The 24,321-nt window shown below is 44.1% G+C and overlaps 1 protein-coding gene across 4 annotated transcripts in view; it reads right to left on the reverse strand.

The window, feature by feature from the left end:
• Positions 1 to 5,740: 5,740 nt before the first annotated feature.
• Positions 5,741 to 24,321, reverse strand: part of LOC138511080 (abnormal spindle-like microcephaly-associated protein homolog) — a 200,859-nt gene continuing 182,278 nt past the window's right edge. For 3 of the 4 annotated variants that reach the window (XM_069626578.1, XM_069626579.1, XM_069626580.1), the window contains one exon: positions 5,741 to 8,038. In XM_069626578.1, coding sequence (XP_069482679.1) covers positions 5,757 to 7,997 — 2,241 coding nt within the window. In that variant the 5' untranslated portion in view covers positions 7,998 to 8,038 and the 3' untranslated portion in view covers positions 5,741 to 5,756. Of the gene's footprint in view, positions 8,039 to 9,769; positions 9,849 to 24,321 lie in introns of those variants that run through there. The other variant, XM_069626581.1, reaches the window with a different exon arrangement.

Consider the following 24,321-nt stretch of genomic DNA (forward strand, 5'->3'; position numbering starts at 1 on the left):
TCTGAGAGGCTCAGACAGGGACGCTAGTCCCTTGATGAACCGCCCGCAGTAGTTAACCATACCCAGGAAACTACGTACCTCCGTGGGGGACTGGGGCGCCACCGCCACGCGTATGTCTTTGACTTTTTCTGGGTCTGGCGAAACATCGCTGGAATGGAAGATGAAACCAAAAAACCCAATCCTGTCTTTGAAAAACTCACACTTTTCACGGTGCAAGGTAAGGCCCAGCTCGCTCAACCTACGCAAAGTGGACTCCAGTCTCTTCATATGCTCGGCCTTGGACTCAGCAAAAACCAGAATGTCATCACTCACATTGAGTACCCCTTTCTGCCAGCCAGCGCTCCCCTAATGGCATTTTGAAAAATGTCCGCTGCAGATGAAATGCCAAAACTAAGGCGTTTAAACTGATAGAGACCCTCGTGTGTGCTAAATGTCGTAATATATCTCGAATCTGGGTGGAGTTCTAGCTGGTGGTAGCCCAACCTCAGATCCAACTTCGAGAATACTCTGGTCCCTTGTAGTTCCCCCACAATGTCATCGAGCGTCGGTGTTATGTGCCTTTCTCGTTTAATGGCAGCGTTCAGGAGACACATGTCCACACAGATGTGGACAGCACATGGCTGCTTCGGCTTTGGCGCCACTACAATGGGCGATACCCAGGGTGTTGGCCCCTCCACCCTCTCTATGATATCCATTTCGACTAGTAGTTGAAGTTGCTTCTCCACTTGCTCCCTGAGATGGAACGGAATTCATTGACGTTTGAGGGCGGTGGGCCGGATGGTATCATCAATGTGTAGACGCACTGGGGGAGCCTTAAACTTGCCCACTCCCTGAAAGATGCCAGAAAACTTGACCAGTAGTTGATCTATGTCCACCTGGTGAACCTCGAGAACAAATTGCACAATGTCCAACGCCTCCGACGCAGCGCAGCTGAGCAGTGAGTGTGGGCTGATGTCGGTGACGAAAAATCGGGCCTTGATGGTCTTGGTCCCCCTGCTAACGGGCGCCACAAACACCCCTTGAATGGGTAGCGGGGTGTCGCCCCCAAAAGTGAAAATCTTTGCCTTTGACACGTCCAACGGGGGCAGCCCCGGGATTGCCTTGTAGTGGTCAGTGGCAAGCACACAAAAAGAGGCCCCTCTGTCTATCAGTACCTGTGTGGGTGCACCTTGAATGTCTACAACACACGTAGGCTGCCTCTTTTTCCGTACTCCTGTCGCGAGATTCGAAATAAAGAAGATTTCTTCTTCCTCCTCCTCTTCTTCTGCGATGTTGAGTCTTTGAGCGTCTTGTTCCAATGTCGCAATACTGCGTTGCCTCCAAAACCCGCCGCCGCTTGACCTCGCTGGCCCTCGGTGTGCGGTTACCGGTGCAGCAGCACGACACATCCTGGCATAGTGACCAGGACCGTTGCACCTACCGCAGACCCTTGATTTGGCAGGACAGTCATCGGAGTGAGGCAGATCATACCCACAGTACTGGCAAATAGTTGCAGATCCATGCGCTGGAGCCACCTCCTGGCGCTTCTGGCTCCAGCAAGCTTTCGACGAAGCTTGCCTCCCCACTGCAAACGCCTCTTGAGACTTGCCAGGGCGTACGGTCGCGTCCATCTTCGCACCTCTCATCTCAGCCTACTCATATACTCTGCCACGGTCTAATATTTGAGTTAGATTCATCCCTGGCTCCCGCAGTATCTGTCTGCGTAGCTTGCCCGAACTGCAACCTTGGATAACTTGGTTGCGGACCATAACCTCTTCATTGTCCCACCTGCAGGTGGCAGCCATCTGCCGCAGACGTGCGCAGAACTGGTCAAGGGATTCCTCCTCATGCTGTTTCTCACCACAAAAGAGAAATCTGTCGAAGTCCACATTAGATAACGGAATAAAATAGTTCTTAAGGGCCATTTTAACAGCTTCATACGTCACCACTTGCAGGTTTAGAGACTCATAAATGCGAAGAACGTCCATCCCTGCTGAGTAGAGCAGTGTCGCTCTTTTTGCGTCATCATTGGTCTCTCCGGTCGCCGTGAAAAACATGTCTATTTTTATCCACAGTAACCCTTTTGGGCCCAACTTTGAAGGTGGGCCCGAAGTGTCAAATTCCTGCATTGGCAGTAACGAACCATGTTGTCTGCGCACCACCATCTGCGCTGCAGGTGCTTCTCCATCACTGTCTGCCATCTTCACAGGTCACAAAGGCCCCTCATAACGGGGTTGGAGGCCACAAACCTGACTTAGATGTTGACATACCTGGCTGCATGAGCTGTGGTGATGCAGTGCTGTGGTGATGATCCTCCCAGGCACCTGGCTGGCACTCAGCACTTAGATGACCCTCCTGTCACCAAGAACCTCTGGTCACAGGTTTCACTGCAGTCCTCCTGGGCTGGAGAACTGCAGAAGTTCCAAAAATTGAGTAATTGGTTATCCCTTAGCACGTGGGCAGCGCACGAGCGCCCTCGCAGGCCGCTACTGCCTTATGCACTGAAAATAACATGGCCGCCATCGCTTGCGTCAGGTTCGGGATGCGCAATGAACAAAAATGCTGGTGATTGACATACCCGCGAGTGTCAAACCGCTCCCTCCGTTGGATCCCTCCTTGTCGCCAATGTGATGGGCGAGCCCGTGCCTCGGGCCGCCCTGTACTCGCACACACATGCACACAATCACTGAGGCAGGACAAATACGTCTGTGCTTTCCAGGGTCCCAGCGGCAACTGCCGCACAGACCGTCTTTATTCCAAATGCGCATGTGCGGCCCGAAACAAGGCTTTCAACTTAAGACGTCACACTGTCCGTAGATTGCACGCATGGGCCAGCATACCGACATCATAGGCTGCTTTAATCTTAGAAAACACTCTGAGCAGCATTTCACTTTAGTTATGATGCATAAGTCACTTTCCCCCTCCTTTTTTTTTTACAGTATTACAGTACCTCGATCCATATATTAGCTACGTCTCATGTTGTTTCCACCTATATCTCGATATCCAAAGGGGTCCATCGCGCTCATCTGACATAGATCTTTCCTTGATTTTGTGACCTCTGTAAGCCGTGTTAGAGGTTTCAGGCATTTCAATCCAGCGCGTCACTGCCGTACAACCAATACAAGACGGCCCGGCTCGCTCTCCCTCATCATTACGATCCTCCACCTTCCAGACTCTCCGTGTACAGAGATGCCGCACTTCCTGTATTGACAAATCAACTGCCTTATAAACGTAGCACAGCGTGTTGATGCAATCCAACGCTATGGGTGGGTGCTTACCTTTAACCCAGTTTCGTGCATCATCTAAACATTCCCACAATGCGACAGACCATTAAAATAATGGTTAATTCCAACGAAAAATAACATATTAATGAAATAATGAGCAAAATGGAAAAAGAGTACCCATTTAGTGAAAAAATGAAAACATACATTCTTTAAATGACATAGAGAAAAGTTCAGTAGATGGATGCACCTATTATAAGTGAAGTCATCTTTTCTGTTTTTGATAGGATACTCTTTTGAGATGAAGAGCCAGCCTCCATTGGTGTGGTATCCAAATCAGACAGAAAAGCCTCAGCGCTTCTATTATCACCAAATGAATGAATCTGACCCTCAATCACTACTGGGAGTATAGCAGGGTACACCATATAATATTGCAGCTTCTTACTCCTCACCTTTTCCTTTGCCATGTTAAAAGTTCTCCTTTTCTCTAATACATCTTTACTCAAATCACCAAAAATCATGATCTTATTTACACCCCATGACAAATCCCTTTGCTCATGTGATTTTCAGAGAATCATTTCCTTAGTTGGAAATCTCAAAACCTTTACAATGAAGTGTCTTGGTTGCTGACCCATAGCTGGCTTTTGTCCCGGGGACCTGTGAGCTCTTTCCATCTCCAAAGGGGTGTTGGGATCTAAATTTAGAATGGAAATCAGTGTCTTCTCCAAAAATGCCATAGGGTTCCCCCGCTCCACATTTTGAGGGAATCTGGCCACTCTTATGTTGTTCCTCCTAGAGAGGTTTTCCTGTTCTGATATATTAAGAGATAGTTTTCCATTTTGGATTTCCAAACTTCTGATACCAGTTTTGTCATCCACAGTGGTACGATGTTCTTCTATGGCAGCTAACTTTGTTGTAAGATCCATATATCTGTCCTCTGCATTAATCAATTTTGTTTTGATCTCTGCAATATCCAAAGTCACCTTAGTCAGGAGATCAAATAGCTTGTCATCCCTTCTTTCATCATCTTCTCCTTTCTGTCTTATCGCTGGCTGGGGGGGTTTCAGCTCGATTATGATCTTCGATTATAATTTAGACAGGGCACAGGAGCACAGCCTCTATGCTGCCATCTCTGGTGCTGATATTTATTTATCTTTTTTATTAACCTTACCCATTTATTTAAATGTGATTGTGTAGGCTCTTCGTCTACAATGTGAAAACATGCTGTATGTCATTCATTCCAGATGGAATAGATAACATAGATGTAATAGAGGCTTAATTTTTATGTCATCTGTAAAGTAAACCTATTAACTCTCTTAACCATAATGAGAATTCTCATTTATTCATTGAACACAGTTTATTAGTCATAAAAATGCTTATGCACGCATCATCTGTCTGCCTGACACCCACCTTCTCCCCTTCAATTCTAAATATAGAAATAGGCCAGTGAGCTGGCCGGAAGGAAGACAGGGGGGTGGTGCCACCCTAAAACACCCAACACTTTTTATGCATGCATTCATGCATGCATATCGGGGATTAGAGTTGGCTTTTCAAAAATAATGCTGTTTGAGCCTGCAAAGGCCCACGCGGATTCCCATCACACTCTGGGTTTGTCAACATGTATATATTTACTGGTAAATCTGGAATCTGTAAGCACTGAACACACCTGCAATACAGAAAAGAGTTTTAAAAATATGATTACAGTGCTTTTTCCAGTAGGAAACACCTCAATCAGACAGTAACAAGCCTTCATTCTGCAACAGAAAACAACAGCAGTTAGTTAAATTGCCCAGGAATTACTGTAAAAGAGCAAAACTTCGAAGAATCATTATTGGCTCCCAGGAAAAGGCACTTAACCAATAAGGTGGCTGGGAACGTGGCTGGACCCCACCAGTGACCGCCCGTGTTCTCCCAACTATACGTGCCCCTTTGCCAGGGAACACAATTTCTTTCCTTCATCTGCCTGCTGCCCCTCTCTTGCTCCCTTGACCCCGACCCTTCTTGCCGTGGCCCACACGACATCCCACTCTCCATTCCACTGGCTTAGCTGCTGGTCTTGGGTTTCCTCTCCTCTCTGGCTGTCACACTGTGCTGGCTGGCTTCATAGTAATAGACTAAACCTCTATGCCTAAGTCCCTTTTCTATTTTCTATGGAAGCAGCCATCTTAGTTTTTTTTTATTTTGATAATATGGAAAATGTGCAGAGCCCATTTTGCATGAAAACAAAAATAATTTTTTTTACAATATTCGCACCTCGAGGGAGCCCCAGGGTGTGACTAGTCATCACCCCCTTGTTCGGTAAACACGCCAAAGCCAAAGCTGTTCGGTAATCTCACCAAAGCCCTCACTTCACTCAGGTCTACCTCAACGTGAGCTGGCAGACTGTTATCCACCGTGTACAACCCTAAACAAGGGGGCTGATGGCTATATTCAAGACAAACCTTTGTTCTACTTTCTTTGAAGTAATTAACAGGAATTAACAGTACAACGGAGCATAGCACTACAAAAACGAGGACAATATTTCAGATGACCAGAGTAGGTTCTTTGTATTTTGTTTTATTTCCTATTGACCATGTTTACGTTCACTTGGACTGTGGAAGGGGACTGTGCACAGGCAGCTCGAACGGTGTAGTGGCCCTGCGCTCCTTTTTTGGTACCTTTGTAATATCCTTGAACAGACCCATGTGGACTGGACACCCGTATGGATATGGGAGGCCTTCTCAAAGATGGCACACCCTTCAGAATCGTACTGACATTAATGTTTCTGATGGGAGATGCAGGAGTGGGGCAATTGCTGTGCAGGTTTGCACCACATTCTGCAATGGTGCCCTGTGCCTTTCTTTGTAGCAGGCAGCTCTTTTTATTGTGCATAACGGGATAGGTTTCTGCATCACCTGCAGCTTCCCGGTATCTCCCAAAGGTAGGCAACCCAGTTTGCTTCAGGAACAATCTAGTTTTGTAACCCCGATAGCAGGCTTGAATTTTGGTTGCTGCACTGTGCATTTCACGAGTCAGTCTTCTGATGTGGCATCCATTCCAAACATGGGAGACACTAGTTTCTGAGCAGTTTTCATAAGGTTTTCTCTTGGTTTGAGAGAGTTGGTTCATTGAAGCATAATTACTCATAGATGTAGGTGTAGGTGTTAAGCCTGTAATGTTGGAATGTCGCAGAGAAAACACATTTGCACCAGATGTATGTCTGGTGCGTTGGTAACCAAATTCCTCATAACAGGTATCTTGATTTTCACAAAATGTATTTTGTGATGCCACTGTGCGGCCTTTTCCTTGATGGATTTTAGAATTCAACATGCCTTTGTAGTTGCAGACCCCCTGGGGGATGTTTTCAAGTGGGGCCTCGCTTCTTCTTGGATAAAATCTTATTTCTGAAGTATATTGGTCACTGGATCTTGAAATTATTCCATGACTTCCATGCAAGCCATTATTTAACTGTAGGTCCTGTCTTACCTTGAACCCTCGGTAAAGGGCCTGAATCTTGGTGGCTGCTTTGTTCATTTCTTTAATCTCTTTACGAACCTGGTAACTTTTCCAGGTGGATTGAATTTTTGCTGCTGAAAAGTTTTCTTTACGTAGCTGCTCACGAGACTTTCTTCTCCTAATGCCATACTGTCTGGATTGTTGTTTTGCCCCACAACATTCATCCAAGTGCAGATACACATCCTGATTCGGGTATCCCTGTTCATTCCTCAAATGGTCAGTGTGATGATCTGTGCTTTGCCTATTGTTGGGTATGTTTGTCATTTTAACATCATTTCCGACCTTAACAGCAAATTCAGCCAAATAACTGTACATCTGCCTCAAAGGTCTGCTTCCAATTCCCATGCTCGATTTTTGCAGTAGTAATCCTTCTGGTTGGCTGTGTTCAGAAAATGGAACCTCTTTATTTGAGACTTGTGGTGGGTTATATTGGTTAACAGTCTTTTTAACATCACTCAATTCATTTGAGAGCTGGGCATGTGCATAGCGGCTGTCTGGCACCTTTTGGTCATATCGAACAGTACTGTTTATACAATGTTCTTGGTTAACCACTGAATGATTTTGAAATGCAAGTTTTTTTCTTGTAGCATAGCCTCTCCAAAAGGACTGGATAGAAATAGTAGCCAATTTCAGCTCAAACAGTAGTTTTCGTACCACATAGCCTCGATACGCTGCCTGAATAATAGTAGCGGCATGATTTTTCATCCTTATATCAATGTACGGTGAGTTGTCCCAATAACCCTTGTCCATAGTAGCTGGAGTTCGCAAAGCCCTTTTCTGTTTTGATTGAGTTAAGTGTCCCAAAAGGTGCTCATTCTTGTCACTGATTGTGCAGTTTTTGCTTTGGTAGCTATTCTGGAAGGACGTATATTGTCCAGGGTCATATTGATAATGGTCTCCAATTGGCCTTTCACAGGAATTCTGATAACTCTCATTTTTATCATGCAGCTTTTTATCTTCATAAACATTTGTACCATGGCCAAAGTCCAAACCGTTCCCTTTGAAGTATCTGTCTGAACTTTCCCATGGTCTTGTAAAGATTCGTGAATGTAGATCTCGTCTAACTCTGTACCCCCTGTAATAAGCTTGTATCGTCATTGCTGCCTGGTTGTTAGACATGTTGTTCTGATGCAGTTCACCTTTTTCGTTAGTAAGGTTCCTTCTGTTTGAAACAAAATTATTACACTGTTTGTTTCTTGGTGCCGGAGTCACATTGTAATCCTTGTTGTATTTTCCACCTCTATTTGAATCATTCCGCCGCCTGCTGCCATCCCTGAACTCTTCCATATTGATGTTTTGCATAAAGGTGTTTTTTCAAGTAGACAGCTCTCTGTGCATTTTTTCTACATAGAAACAAAGCAAGAATTAAAAAATACAAGTAAGCATACTTTAAAATGTGTTAAACAATTACATTACTATTACATTCTAAAACATGTTTTTTCTTTTTCCTATATCAAAAAGACATGTACGACATATAGGTTTACAGCAGACACAATAGAAATTCATAAATACAAATTATACAGTGGCAATACAAATTCATATATCAAATCCATATATATTGTTGAAAGCTAAAGTTAACCTATCCAAATATTTTGGGGGTATTTCTTCTTTTTTTCAGAGCCATGGAAGTGGGGCAATCACACCGGCTATGGAGCTGTTTGATAAGCAAGCCCTACCAGCTGTACCATATGGTGCTGAGATATGGGGTTCTACTCTCACAAAAGGTTTATTCCCAATTGAGAATATTTCCCTAAATAAGTTGTTGCTACTACCAAAAATGGCCCAACCTCAATGATTCATGTGGACTTTCAAACATGGCCTGTAGCTGCACATATTGCCCTAAATCCAGCATTGTATTGGGTGTGACTCTGGAGCTCCCCTGCTTTGATCCCCTATAGAGATGCACTTAGGGTTCTTTTTGAAGTTGGATGGTGCCATCAACTGTGGGCGGGTGGAGCATGTGAAATACTTGCTAACAGGTTTGAATGCAGGATCGCTCGGGAGTAACCCCACAGAATGTCGACAGGCTTCGAAAATGGACCTGAAAGCAAAGGCTAAGGCCATTGCTAGGGTGAAAATGGAGGTTTCAGGCCGTGCTCTGAAGGAAGGACCAGAATTTGTACCCATGAATTGCAAGCATTTTTTGGATGAGATCCAACCACCGTATGAGCGTTCACTTTATGTACGTTTCAGACTAGGGTTCTTACATACTGCACATTACACTCGCTTATGGTCTGGTTCTAATTCTGGGGTTTGCCCCCTTTGTAAAGCATCTAATTAAACTCTATTGCATTTTATGCTAATTTGTCTGGTCTCACTCAATATGAGATGGAGGTATTTGAGACCCGTTTCGTTGGAGTTGGTGCATAAGAAACTCAAGAGATGCTATGTTGTTTTTAACTGGTTCACAGGACTGGAAAGTTATTTTCTCCACAGCCAGATATATGCATTGTACTTGGGTATTAAGAAGTAGATTGATGGGTACCGTGTGATCATTGTTGGTTATCCTCGCGAGGCTGCGAGCTTGCTCTCCTCAGAGAGGATCCCTTAGCAGGAGGTATTATCTCCAGGAGATTTTTACAAAAATATATATCAGTTGGTATTGTTTTTTAAATTGTTATAGTATGTCAGTGTTTTAAATTATATTAATCAACTTCTCTTGTATAATTGCTTATGTTGTTACTTTTTGCAAATGGTCAACCGAATAACGCTTTTCAAAATGAAAAAATATGCATTAAAAGCTGTTATATTTCATGTTCAATATTTTAGCCAATGAAATGTAAAAAAGCAAGACAGGTTTGTTTTAGTGAATGCACACATTATATTTTATTACAGTGTACACAGAAGGCAGTGGGGGATTGGTCAATGAACAAGGTCTTTAATTTTGGCCAAAACAAATTCATAGTTTTAAGAATAGCAAATTACGTTACTTAAATATTCTTTGAGACCACTGTTTTTGGCATTAGTTCAGGGGTAAATCCAGTTGCATTGCCATGTCTCTCCATTGCCATGATGAATAATGCCAGGTCATACATGAATTTGAAATATATTTTGTCAAAAAGCGGCTTAGTTACCCAATCTTTCTTTTGGTGAAGGACAATCCATAATGATATTATCTGGTATGGGCTGCTTCTCACTTCCATGAACTTGATGCTGAAATGTAGATATTTAGGACAGTATTTCAGATATATTTTATGTAAAACCTTTAAATCCTCTGTGTGCCAAAAATCTGTAAGGCCCTTGACATCTCTGGGTAGCACCTTGTCACATACAATCTTTGCAAAGGATGGATGAGGTGTTAACCAAGGTTCCAGCCATTTCTTTATTCTCTACTGCTCTTCCCTCAGTGGCTGATGTACACAGGTATGAAGGTGTCTGTTTGCCGATCATGCATGTTTGTTGGCATCATTAGACAAATGTGATTACCACTTCTCAACCAGAATTTCTTCAGATTGATCACTATTGAAAGAACTTTACCAGCGATGATTACTTATTGACTGTGAACAGTTTAATAACTCTCATAACCTCTTTTCCCTGCTGCACTGACTTTCTTGGCAACATGGCCAAACAGTGAATTGATGCCCAATGTGTGGGAGCCTATCTCGCATAACTTTGGCTATTCACACATGTTTGTCGTTGGCTACCAATTCAACTTCTAAACCTCTACAATAAAGATGTTCATTCAATTTCATAAAACCATGCTTCTTCATCGCAAAAGAGGAAGTGCATTCTGTAACCAGACCACCACAGAACTTATCATTTTCCCAATGCACAAATTGAATTGGGATGTTCAATACTTCCGCTAAATCCAGAGCTGTTGAACTGAACATCACCTGCCAACTAAAGCCTTTTTCCGCTAAGTGAATATTCCAGGGCTTCCATCTCTTGTCACAATGCATCATCTGTTACAGGGAAGACATATTTGTAGTAGGAGTTCTTTGTGTTTGTAGCAGGAGATCTTTGACATGAACTGTAGCACACAAAATTCAATAGGCATTTTGGAGAATACAAACCACTAAACAAAAGTGCACATGAACTTAGTCGATTGCCTACTGCAAAAATTCCAAGAATAGGTTGTGCTGACCAAGAATGGCTGTAGTGTTCATCTTCACAGGTGCATTGCATTGATAAGTTGTCTCCAATTACATGTCTTTGAAAATCAATTAGTGGTTTGCCACAAGCTCAACCACCAGTTGATGTGCTGCATTTCAGCATCTTCATTATATACATCAGTCATCCCTCAAATGTATTTAGGTTCCCACAATAGGCCCTCATTTGACCACTCAGTTTCTTCTGCTTCAAATGTCAAAATGATTTCTTCTATACTAGACATACTGTAATCCGGGTCAAGTTCTTTATTATCCAAAATAGTTCTAAACTCTTCTAAAGCCTTTAAAAGTGATATTCCTGGTGTAGAGAATGCAATCAGTGATATAGGAAAATTGATCTCTTGAATATTCAAGTCGGGCTTGATGGGGTTCATACGGCAAGATATTGGTCAGCATTGAATTCAGTTACCCCCTCTGCAAATAATGTCTGCGGGTAGCAAACAATGCAAAGTAGCAATGGTCTTAGAGAACCTTCCACGACTCTGCAATGGTGTTTAACACAAAGTCTGGCCACTCCACAGAGGTATCGTTCATGATTACATTTGGTGATGGTTCTGATTACAGCAACATCAAATCTGCTCAAGTCATTGTCGGTTGACAGCCAGCATCCAGTGTTTATGGTGTGGTGTGTTTTTCCCTCTTTCATTTTCCTAGCCCTCTCTGAGAAAATACAATTAAGAATTTTAATGAGTGTGTTATGGCATGAACAATAAAATCACATGTCTGAATAAAAACGCTTTTGAAAAGATAGGGCAGTTATACTTTGTAACACATGCATAACGAGTTATGCATAAGTTTAAGCATTGCAACTTAAGCATAATTGCAGTGATAAGTGATACAAATTGCAGTCTTGTGTTGCTCGTTCTTCTTTTTTCCAGATGACTGGTCTGTACAAATGGCCTTCATCTGTGCCAATGTCAGGCTAGGGGTTGAAATGAAAGGGTGGGGCACTAGAACATAGGATCTGTCACGCTGATCAACTGTATAATCAGAGCACTCTGCTGCAAGTGTGGAGTTAAGGGGTGAGATGGTGCCCTTCCATTCTGAGTGTGGGTTTCATAAAGAAGGGGTGGGAAACCCCCATCACAGTTGTGCTGGGTGAAAGAACAGTTCCAAATATAATCCTTATCCTTATCAAAATTCTAGTAACTAGCCAAACACAAATATTTCATATCACCCAATTTTATTTCTATAGCCAACACATGTTTCACCTCTCCTAGGTCTTTTTCAAGGCCAGGTGTTTCAATGCTGATGCCTGTTTGCCGGACGATACTATTGGATATATGTAGATCAATGATATGGGCCTGGTGCCAGATATGGTGCAGATGTGATGTATAGCAAAACAATGGGTTTCTTAGTTAGGATCAGGATGTGAATGAGGTGCCAGTTAGATTCAAGCTGGATGACAGCTGATTTCCGGATGGTGATCCATGATACGTAACATTTATTTATTGGATATTTGTAATGTGCCTATATAGAAAATGGTGTTTCAAGGCACAGCAAGACAAAAGAGGGGGTGGGGGGACAGGGATGAAGAATAACAAAAGCGGTCCTAGTTGGTCTTGTGGCATTCGGATCGTGCAAGTGCAGTAACAAGAGGTGCAGGGGTGTGGGGAGGTGGAGGGGAAGTGCAAGTCAGAGCGGAGTGCACTAATGCTAAGGAGGGAAAGGAAGTGCAGGTCGGAGTGGAGAGCGTGCAAGTACTGGAAGGGGAGGAGCAAGAGGGGGAGAGGGCCCCTGGGCTAGGCGAGTGCTATGGGGAGGCCAGGTGGACAAATACCAGGGAAATGCAGAGAGTGCAGGGAATGAGGTTCGTATGCTAAGTGCGAGGACAGGGCTGGATGGCTGAATGGGCACAATAGAGGGAGCCCGGTCGGACAAGTGCAGGAAGGGAGGTCAAGGGAGGCCCAGTTGCTGGGCTAGACTGGGGGAGGAGGGCCTGGTTCCAGTATGAATCAGAAGGAACCAGGCAGCCATTCAAAATGGCCAGCAGACATGGCGGGTTTAGATAGAGGTAGTTAGGTTTTGTTGTGTATTTTCTTGTACTGTCACCTTCCCATCTGAAGCCTAACCCCCTTAACCAAAAAAATCAGGAAGTACCCAATTATATTTTCACACTGGCAACAACCACCACAATATAATTAAACCATATAAAAAGCACGTACAATGCATTTTCAAATAGCAAGACTCACCCAGAACCTCATGCAATCCAAATGATATCGGCGGACACTAAAAGGATAAGTCTTCCAGCCCTATTCTGGATTAGCTGAAGTGGGCGTAGAGAACAAAGGGGAGATTGATAAAAAAAGACTGTTGCAATAGTCCAGCCTACACAGGACCAGGGCTCTAGTGATGTTGAGCTTCTGGGGGAAGGTGAGGAAAGGTAGAATGCCTGTAAGTAGGTGAAGCTGAAAGTGGGCTTTCTTGGCAAGGTCCCAAATTTAAGGAGTGAAGGATTACCCGAAGGTACCTTCAAACCCTTCTTTCACCTATAAAAACAGCTCCATATCAACTTTATTCCACTCCCCAACACTTTCGAGGACCTCTTCTCTTTCAGCCACCAAATAACCACAAATGTGTTTTCAAAACTGCTTGTTCACTACATTGTCCACAGTCAGCAGCGATATCTGCAGACTTGGCAGCACCTTTTCACATAAAAACAACTCCATGTTATGTTATGTTACTGTCATTTCTTAAGCGCAGCGCACGGTCATCAAAGGTATCTTGGCGCTGGAGAGATGGGCAAACATTCATGGTAGAGGCAGCTGGAAAATAAATACTGAACTAGCCAAACAAGAGAGTCTTAATTGCCTTCCTGAAGGTCAGATGATTCGAAAGTATTTTTATTGAGGGGGTAATTTGTTCCACAGTTTTGCTCCAGCTATGGAAAAAGCCATGCCTCCGATCCTTGTACGATGGTAGGAGGGTACGGTGAGCAGATTAGCAGAGGCTGAGCGCAAATGACGACTAGGGCAGTAGCGTGAAAATTTGGTTTGCAGAAACTCAGCACCCTGAGTGTGTATAGCGCAATGGACTATACATAGCGTCTTAAAGCTAATGTGCTGGTTGACAGGGAGCCAGGGCAAAGAACGAAGCACCAGTGATATGTGTGTTCCGTAGGGTGTACCGGTCGCCACCCAGGCCGCCATATTCTGAAGGCGTTGTAATCGCTGAATGAGACCCTTTGGCTGGGACAGATACAGTGAAATGCAGTAGTCCAGTCACGATAATATCAAGGCTGCTACCACTGGAGGGTGGAGAGAAGCGGGGATCAGGGGGAGAACTCTCTTTAGAGCTTTCAACTGAAAGTGTCTCGCTTGGCAAACAGCGGCAACTTGGCTGGCCATAGACAATGAAGCCGAAAGAACAACACCCAGATTTTCTACCTTATCCACCGGGGATGGGAGGACACCCAGGGAGGTAGGCCAGAAGGAGGAAACCCAGAGTGAAGGATCAGGGGGGCACCCCACCACCAACACCTCTGTCTTGTCTCTGTTCAGTTTGAGCCAATTGTGGTTCATCCATGCTCCCACGGCGGTCAGGCAGCCCTGTAGGCACGACGACATCTCAGCCTGATCGAGATCTTATTGGATCAGGATCTGAGTGTCGTCGGCGTAGGAGTAACACCTGATGCCATTGGAGCGGATGAGACACACAAGTGCCCAAATATAGATGTTAAATAGGATCGGAGACAGAGATTACCCCTGCGGAACATGTCAACTTTATTGCACTCCCCCACCCTTTCCAGCCCCTCTTTCAGCCACCGAATAACCCCAAATGTGTTTTCCAGACTTTGTCCACACCGCGCTATCTGCGGAACCGACATTGCAACCGTTTCAAAATATCTGACACTGGTCACATTTTTCACCATTCAATCAGCGGGTGCATTTGGCAACCCCATGTTTGGCCCACACATGTCCGCGGTCCCCAAATCGAAAAGTGAGTCTGCGAACCGGACCCAGATATCACTAATTTCTAATTGACCTAATTTTGGCCATTTCTTTAAAAACTACTGGACGGATTTACACCAAATTTACAAAAGCACGCTTTCGGGATCAATCTGCCGCTCCTGGCGTAACATTGGTGAAAATCCATCCAGCGGTTTGGGCAGTAGGCTCGAACAAATTATTTTTTTCCATTGAGTCTATGAGGATTTCCACACATTTTGGGACCCCCCTATAACTTTGCCCCGAACGCGAAACAGCATCGAACTTGGCAAAATCAGTCTGAGGGGGCAATATACTTTTCTATGCAAAGTTTGGTGAGGATTCAGCTGGGGGTGGGGCAAAGTTATAAGCCACCCAAAAAGTGCTCTTTCTATGAGTTAGCAACTTAACCATATCTACATGGCTGCTGCCTCGGGCCCTGTAATACTAGCAAAAAGTACCCGTTCTCGAAAGGGTTCTGTAGACAGACATGATAACACCCTCATAAATGTTTTTAAATCAGTGATCATATACGTTGCTGTTCCAATTCACTTATCGCTTGATGTGCTTTCCATCCTAAAGTTAACTGCACTGACAATGGGCGAGTGTGGCTGGCTGACATACCCCAGAGCAGACATTGCAGGGAGTCTGAAGACAGTTGATTTATAGACATGTTGCAATCGTATTTTTAAAATCCAAGCCTTCTTTTTTGTCTTTAGGCATTGCTATTGCCATAGGGAGATAGCAGCCGGGTTAGGTGTGTCAAGATAACAAGCCTTTGAAGCCTTTTACCACTGTGCATGACGCAGCATTGGCACACGCGTACAGACAAGGCTTGTGAGCTGGCCATGTTACTGGACATGATTGCAAGGCACGAATACTGTAGCTATACTGAACAGCCCTATTGTGAGCATGGGTAAGAGAATGTTCCTTAAAATAGCTAGTGTTATTAGTCATGCCTTGTGTTATTAGTGTGTAGTCTACAGTTATTTTAAACTTTTAAAGACAGCTACGTTATGACATGTTATGACATGTTCAGAGCGTGTTTTAAATCCAAACTCTCGAGTACTCAAATTAAAGTTGCAATGATTTTCATATGCAGGGCTACAGGGCCATAAAATAGCCAGAGGTCATGCCTTACGTTATTAGTCTGTATCTATTTTAAAGTTTTAAAGACAACTGTTTTATTGCCATGTTGAGTGCACGTTTGAAAATCCAAATTCTCTTGTACTCGCTTTAAAGTTACAGTGGATTCCATTTGTGGGGCTGCTTGGCCATCAGTGGGGGAATCCACGCCTGGAGCTAACAACATGAAATGCAGCCTACCCATCACCAGCAATCCTAGATCCATTAAAAGAGGTTAAAGAATACCTCTGATACCTCTTGGTTACAGCTACAGTGTGGTGAATGCTACAATGGATCAGAATTGCTTTCTTGATCCACCAAAGGCACCAGGATCCGAGGCCCCTACAACAGATAAGAGTGCCTTTTCCATGGGGCTGATCTGTATCAGGGGGGTGCTGCAGGTTGCAATCCTATTTCATCAAGGGTCCCTGGAGCTGTGGGGCCCTACAACACATCAAAGTCCATTTTTTATGGGGGCTAATGTGCATCATGGGGACGCTACAGGTCACAGCCTTGTTTCATCAAGGAGCCCTGGAACTGGGACCCCTACAACGTCACAGGATGTCTTTATGTCAAGCACTGATCGGTGTCCTAAGATCAAAATACCCAATCGTTGTAGATTGACAGCTCGCTTACAAGTGCAACCCGCTACTGGATGTGTACGAATGGGTGTGGGACAGCTAAGTACTGTGCCATCATGCAGGACGGGGGATCATTTGGGCTTAAAATGTCCATTCAAGAGCATTCCAGACCCTCAGGTAAAAATGGAACTTAAGTGTTCCATTTAATAATGTCCCCGCTAAAATTTCGCCTGGCAAAAAAGTCACCAAAAAATTGCCGTTTTTTGCAGGGACATTATTACATTTAACATGCAGGGTATACCGTGCAACTCACAAACCCTTTTTCTTTTCAAGGGGAGCGGGGAACACCCCTGCAATCCCTGTTCCCTTGACCACATATACATGGTCACAATATATAATGTTGCCACAAGTTTTTCCCGGCGACATATGTATAGGGACCATATAACCTGATACTGACTTGAGAAAGAGTTGAGGTATGTAGATTAAAAAAAACGGTTTTAAATGCCCACTCTCACAAAAGCCTCAAGCCCCAGTACAGAACGATGTTACAAATAAACATGTTGCTGAAGTAGAGACATGCTTGAGCCGTAAAAGAAGTAAACATGCACCTGGCAGTGGGACAGGGGTGATATGCTGCCAAACGGCATTGCTATGGACTGTGCTGTTACACCTGGTCTTCAGGCTATAGCACCAACAGACGACGGCTATAGCCGCGTGACACACACGTGTGTTCAACAGAGCGATGACACGGTCCAATGACATTAACGCTAGTATCATCACTATAGACGACACAACCAATGTATGCAGGTATACCACCATCATACATGTGGACCCCAGTATGGTGCGAAAACCCCCAACTCCAGCAAGCACCTTAACACATAGCAATAAAAAATGCTGGATGTCGTGAACATTTTTAAGCCCTATTGTAAAAGTAAACTGGGGGCACCAGATATGAGGTGTTCTTTTCAATATGTGGAACAGGTAATGTCTACATTAATAGAATGGCTGAATTATAGCATGACAGTCTTAACGACGGGGCATTGTGGGACATCCATGTCAAGTCAGGTCCACTGTCCTAACAGCACCAAATGCAATGCTCCAAATGTGGAACATAGCATACCATATGCAGCGGGCCCGGTCGGTTTGAAAACCATATCACATCTTCTGCACCAATGATGCCCACTGCAAACAATGGCATAGTGACATCTAGCCCTAGTACAGTTGCTACTTCACCAATAGAAGCTCAAAGGGTATCGCAACCATCAGAGGTAACAGGTACCAGTAAACAGCTTACACTTGAAAATGAAATGGCCCATTACAAAACAGACGTGTCTTTTAAACAGCCAGCAAACCGCTAGAGCATGCTTGCATTTTTAACCAACGCCCGATGTAACAGGAGTGAACCAAATGTGAAATTGAAAACACAAGCACTGTTACAGTTGGTACGTCTCTACATAGTGGGGGTGGATACCCATTTCAGAGGGACTATAAAGACACTGAATGATCCTTAAAATGGTGCAGATCCAGAGCACAGTGATGTCAGCTATTTAAAGTCTTCAAAAAGGCCAGGTTGGTTATATCCAGATGTAATCGTCCTAACACGCCATAATCCAAAACCCCACAGCCTGATGCTCCTGTGTACTTAGAAAGGGTGCGGTCATATCCACGGATGTATAAAACATTTGCAGCCATTGAGCATTACGAGGAATTCTGATTTGTAAACGTGGATCAGTTATGGTCATCGGGACAAAGGCAAGCTGTAGAAACACTGGTCAGGCGTATATTAGAAACTGTTGGACCCAATGATTTCCTACAGATCCGCATGGACACTGAAGGATTAACTAGACCCTTATTTACAAGGCAATCCAATACAAAGACAACACGATGTCTTCTGCGTTTTGAAATTTCTGGAAAATCTGAGATGGTCCATACAGAGTTAGACTGAAATTATGGGTTTTGCACTATTTTCAACAACAAAAATCAACACAGCTGTCAGTATCATTGTTGCCTGTGTTTAAGAGATGAGTGCAAAGCGCTTAAGAAGAGACCTTCAAAATGTCTGCAATGTCATACCTAGGTTACGAGTTTGTCTAAACATTCACACTGAGAAAGCAGCTGCGGTGGCTCTCTTGTGTGAGGTATGTTTTTACTATCCCACGTGCAGAAAATCTACCCCCAAGAGTCATCAATGTAATGGGTTAATTTGTCCGGCATGCAAAGTGTCTGTTGTCAACATGGCCCAACACCTGTGCTGTATGTAGGGTTTCCAATTTTCCGTAACATCTGACAAAAACAGGAAGAAGACCCCTGAGGCTGTTCTTGTCTTCCTAGGGGGGAATCCGGAAAACACTGGTTTTACTGATGCTCTGAGCTTCGCGTGCCTCCCAGACAGTGTTTCCATGCTGTTCACTGCACCACTGGTGGTTCCTGCTGCTCAGCTTAGCACAAGAACAAAACAAGAACAAAACAGCAGTTAACTTCCCCATAGCCATTACGCATCAGTTGCTATGGCGAGGACCGGGCACCCACAGAGGATCTGTGACTAGTGTCTCCCTGTGAAACCTACCACTCATGAAGCACCTTTGAAGGAATGCTCTCGGGTCACCTGCTCAGCACTACACGCTAATCTCTTGCTCGCCTTCAAATGGAGCGCGCTCACAATGGTGCATGGAGGAGCCGGCGTCCATTCAGGGCCTGGGCAACCTTTACTTTTGGAAGAAGTAAAAAGCCCCAGGGAAACTTCATCCGATCTTGGACTTTGCTTAAAACCCTGATTGTCACGGCTTGCTGACCCCTGAAATCAGGGGCCTGGTTCTCTTCAGAAACGAGCATATCATTATGCAAATAACACACGTTCTCTTATCTGGCGAATACTCGAAAACACAGACAGTGTGAGTGGAAATGGGTGTTATACCACACAGAGACTACGCTGCCCCAAACAGGGGCTCTGGAGAGACGATTAGGTGAGCAAACGTTGCACCGAGGTGTTGGCATGGGTCTGAGGAAGGGGCCTTGCGTGCTGCTCGGTGAGACCCTGGGAAAACTGAGAGCCCTCTCACCCCCACCAGGGAAGGAGCCTCATCTGGAAGGTGCAGTCAGTCCTGGGAACAATGCACAGAAGTGACAATTTCGATCACACCTGCTGAGACGAGTAGCTCTTTTATCCACCAGCTTGTTTCTCTTTAGGAAAGTGCTTTATTTCAGTACCTCAAATATGAAATTAACAGGGTAAGCAAAAAAGAGATACTCCCACTGTGTGCTCAAATTAGTACCACCTTCCAAGCCCCATCGGTAGCCGAGTTCATGTTGGTGCCGATCAAAATTTGATGGCCCAAGCTTCCAAGCTAGAGCTTTCCAAGGCAGTATGCACGGATTTACACAGCAAAGAAAGGTGGTCCCGGCTTTTGGCACCTATTGGAAATGAGGCAAAGCAACCTGATACAATACGCGCAGGATCACACAGTGTGGTGAAATGTGAGTAACTGGGAATCCACAACTCATGGATTCAGACCACCGTTCCTGCAGCTTGAGAGGAAGCTGTCCCACTTATTCCTGTACCTTAGAAGTAAAGCACCTCACAGCTTTGGGGAGTAACACAAGGGAAACCACAGAACCAGGGAGGAGAATATGTAGAGGTGCTGATGGGGAATCTTTATTTTAAATAAAAGAAAGACAACACACTCTGTGGCAGAACAGTCATTAGAGTCCCAATGATGGACGTACTGTCATAAAGCGACCATAGTTTCCAATACTCTGAGACGCTCCGACCGGTGACTGCAAAAGACACCAGCGGCGTCCAGTCATAATAGCATCCCACATCATGGGATCATTCTGGATCTAATGGACTGGACCCTGCGTCATCTCACGTAAACCCATTTACATGAAGTACTTTAAGCCATGTCTGAAGTAATCTGATGATGGTGAGAGTGACCAGGGGCATTTTCCAGAAGATAGCGTGAGCTCTCTCTCGCGCAGCACCCAGGGTATTGAGGAAAGCACAATTCATTAAGACAACTGTGCTACCGTTCGTACCTTTCTGTAGCACCAAACAATTTCAATGTGACAGCAGCTAATAAATGGGACGCAGGAAAGCGATCCGATGAGAAAAGGAACCTTCCCAAGGTATCGCAAACACTTAATCGAATCATATTAAAAAGGACAGAAAGCTAGGGCATGGCACGGCAAAGCCAAGCACAGAACCTAAGCAGGGTCAGACTGGGACAAGAAATAGGCCTGGTCACCCAAAAAAAAGTGGCCAACCCCTTGCCTCAAAAAAAGTGGCCCACCCCTCACAGCATGACCCTTGACCTCTGATGACATCACCGGAAGTGATGTAATTTGACCCCACCCCAAAGTGACATCCTGGGAAGCAATGAAACACAACCTTTCACTCCTTGACAAAACAGGAAGTGGCATCAAATAGTATGGTACCTAAGTACACTACTAAAAATATGGTTATGATTTCACTAATGTGATATACATTTCATACAAGAATGGATCACCATATGTATCATTAATATCTGTGTGTATAGATCCATATTGCCAAATTACTGTGAATCCAAGCAGACGTCCAAGGCCAAATGATAATGTTATCGTATAGCACTTACGTGTAAGCTCTTTTTTATAGAACAAATATGCATACAATATCACCAAACCTGTGTTGGTACTCATTTATCAACCTAAGGAGGATGAAAAGCTGAGATGGCCTTGCTGGGATTCGAACCTGCAGATCACACACACATCGCAGCAGCGAGCGCTCAACCCACTGAGCTATCTTATCGGCTATAGTAAAATGAGCAATTATTCTGTAGTGGATACCATTAAACTGGTAACTGAGATTTAACAGCAGACCAGTTCATCTGAAGGTCTGGTGCAAAGTTGGCCGCATGTCAAGCCTGCATGCATCGACTTTCAGGCTTCAAAGGTTCGCAAAATAGGGAAAGCAGCGCACTCACAGGACATCCCATACTCTGAGCACTTGTTTCCTCATACATGCAAACAAACATCCTGAACAGTATGCCAGGGAGATGAGAAAGATAGACACATTATAACAAAGCATTAATTGTGGCATAATGAAGTCAATGGCCACATGATGTGCTATGGTCAAATATTTCTACACTGTACAGAAGCTTTTAGGAACAAGGATTTTGTCAAGTGACCAAGGACACCGAGATGAAATGTCTTGTGATGATCGTAACAGAGACAACAGCAGGAAAAAAACATGCTATTACTGCAACTTGCGAAAGGCAAAATACATAGTCCGAAATGGATGCTTATTCTACTCTAAAATTGGTTGTTTATCACTAATATCACTAATATATATTTATCACTAATACAACAGCACAGCCACTCTAGGGGGCACTGTGCCCCCTGGAGTGGCGGCACGGTGACAGCCGCCGGTGGCGGCCCCCGCCTCTGAACTTTGAATGCTGCTGCAGCAGCATGTGCATGATGCATGCATCATAATTTATGATGCACACATCATGCATGCAAATCAATCATCAAAGCAAGGTAACATTTGTTACCTTGCTTTGAGTTTTGATGAATAATGTCATTGCAGGTGTTTTTTTTTTTTCATTTTCTTTTCCCCAAACCAGCTCAGGCATGGCCAGAAACCGGCCCCACTCCCCAGGCACGATTTCAGCCTGGCCACGGACCGAAAGGCCGAGGGGCCAATCCGACCCTGAACCTAAGTAGTAAAATGCGTCACCCTGCTATAGCCAAGAAGTGGTCCTGATAGTGGTCCTTATACTGTGACTGACTCTTCCACAGCCCTGGAGGCCTAAGGAGGGAAATCGTCCAACCGCTCGGTAGGGCTGCCACTTCGTGTATCCTCTTTGAAAAGGGGAACGATTCTGCAACCAAACATGGCGGGGGGGGTTGGTGTTTCTCTTCATCTGGTGGGCTCCTTAATGTAATCCAACTCTCACCTTTCAACCTGCAACAAAGGATGCACTGTATACAAAATGCATGTATAAGGCCCCACAGCAAGTTAAACAAGCTTTGGCAATACCAGACATAGTGGTGCAAATGGTAAGATTACCCTGACATTTAATAGCAAAGGCCTAATACATACACACAAGCCAAAACTGTTGGCCTTGTCAATGCTTGTTTTTAACAGGAATTCAGTAAACGACACACATAGTGCTTATAAATTGAGTGGCTGAAGGCAGACCTGGTTAAGACATTTGTATTCCCCCAGTGGGGAGATTACAACTCCAATTGAGATATTACTCTACTTATGCACACAATGGAACAAAAAAATCATATTTGAGTGTTTACACTGGAAAAAACAGTTAGCTGCGATTTTCTTAAGGGGGCAAGCGGGAAAACGCTGATAAACACAGATTCTAAAAATGTTTGAAAACACTGGAATAACATCGCCAGAAGTAAAACAAAATAAACACCTAAAACAGGAAACCTTAGTTATATGACACCTGGTAGACCTCATGAGAAAAGTGAGGATTATATTGTGCATGACATGGAAGCCAGGTAGGAAAATAAAATGCACCAGCCAAACTACAATTTTGCCAGACACCTAACGGGTGACAGTTGTTAGGAGGTCGAGGGTGATTTGTTTGCAAGTGGTTTTATTAGCACCTTTCTAACAAGTACATTTTTTAGCTCATAATGACAAAGGGTACGACGGTTAGTTTATCCTCAAACAATTGGCGAAGGAGTGAATTAGACTGAGACTTATCACACAGGGTGCTAAACTCATGTCAATGCTTGTGGTAACGTTTAAAACATGTTTTATCAAATCCTCCGTAATCTTCCCAAAAGCTTTTAGTTTTCCCTGTTCAAAAAGATTCTTTCCATATCTTTTCAAAACAGCAGCTAGTTAAAACTATGTAGATCTGATCCGGCTCTCCAATCAATATGGCGTTCAGTACATTATGCCTAGCGAAAATGACCAATTAATGATGTGGTATAAGGCAAATGAGCACAACGTATTTGACTTTCGCCAGGAGTTAAGGTCTTACTGTAAAGAAGATGTCAATATTTTAAGACAGGCATGTCATTTGTTCAAGGACAAGATCATTCAAACGACCCATCAGGAAACACCCTTACCGTGGGTGTGAGGGGGGGTTGCAGATGTATACATCGATCCTTTCAAGAATGTCATGCTGGCTAGTTGCTGTATGCAGATCTACAGACAATTGTACCTAAAGCCTGAAACGAATGCGCTGCTGCCCAAGGGTATATATTATGGGCGCCAAAAACGTTATGCAACAGCAGCTATTGAATGGCTCTTATACATATCACAGACCAAAAACATTTGCGATCCACCGTGCCCTAACTGGTATCGGTGAGAAACGCTACAGTAAATACTGGATGGACGGATTTGCTTTAGTTCAGGGTGTAGAAACAGCCTATGAATTCAACGGTTGCTTTTATCACGGGTGTCCTGAATGTTACTCATCCTGGGGTTTCAAAACTCTGACAGGTACAACTTGAGCAGTTGCACAGATGCATACTGTTGAGAAAAAGGTTCCTATTTTCAGTCAAGGAGTTTGTGTCAGTATTTGGGAACATATGGCGCACAATGGTACAAGGCAACCCAAAAGTGGGTAGTTTTCTTAAAGAGAAGAAACTGCCAGACCCCATACAACCCCATAGTACAATGTATGAAGGTTGTACAAATACTTTAAAGTTACATTATCGCATCTCAGAGGATGAGCAAATACACTATTTAGATTTTACCAGTCTAGACCCGCTGTGAACAATGAAATATTATATCCTCTAGGACACAGCGTGATCATCTATGATCATTTTGGAGATATAGACTAGTATTCTGGTTTGATCAGGTGTGAGGTCTATCCACCCAGAGGCCTTTACTTACTTGTGTTGCCCTATAGATGTGGTGGCAAGCTGATGGTCCCGC

Source organism: Ambystoma mexicanum, chromosome 6p (assembly GCF_040938575.1).
Source record: "Ambystoma mexicanum isolate Mex_15411 chromosome 6p, UKY_AmexF1_1, whole genome shotgun sequence".
Lineage (NCBI taxonomy): Eukaryota > Metazoa > Chordata > Amphibia > Caudata > Ambystomatidae > Ambystoma > Ambystoma mexicanum.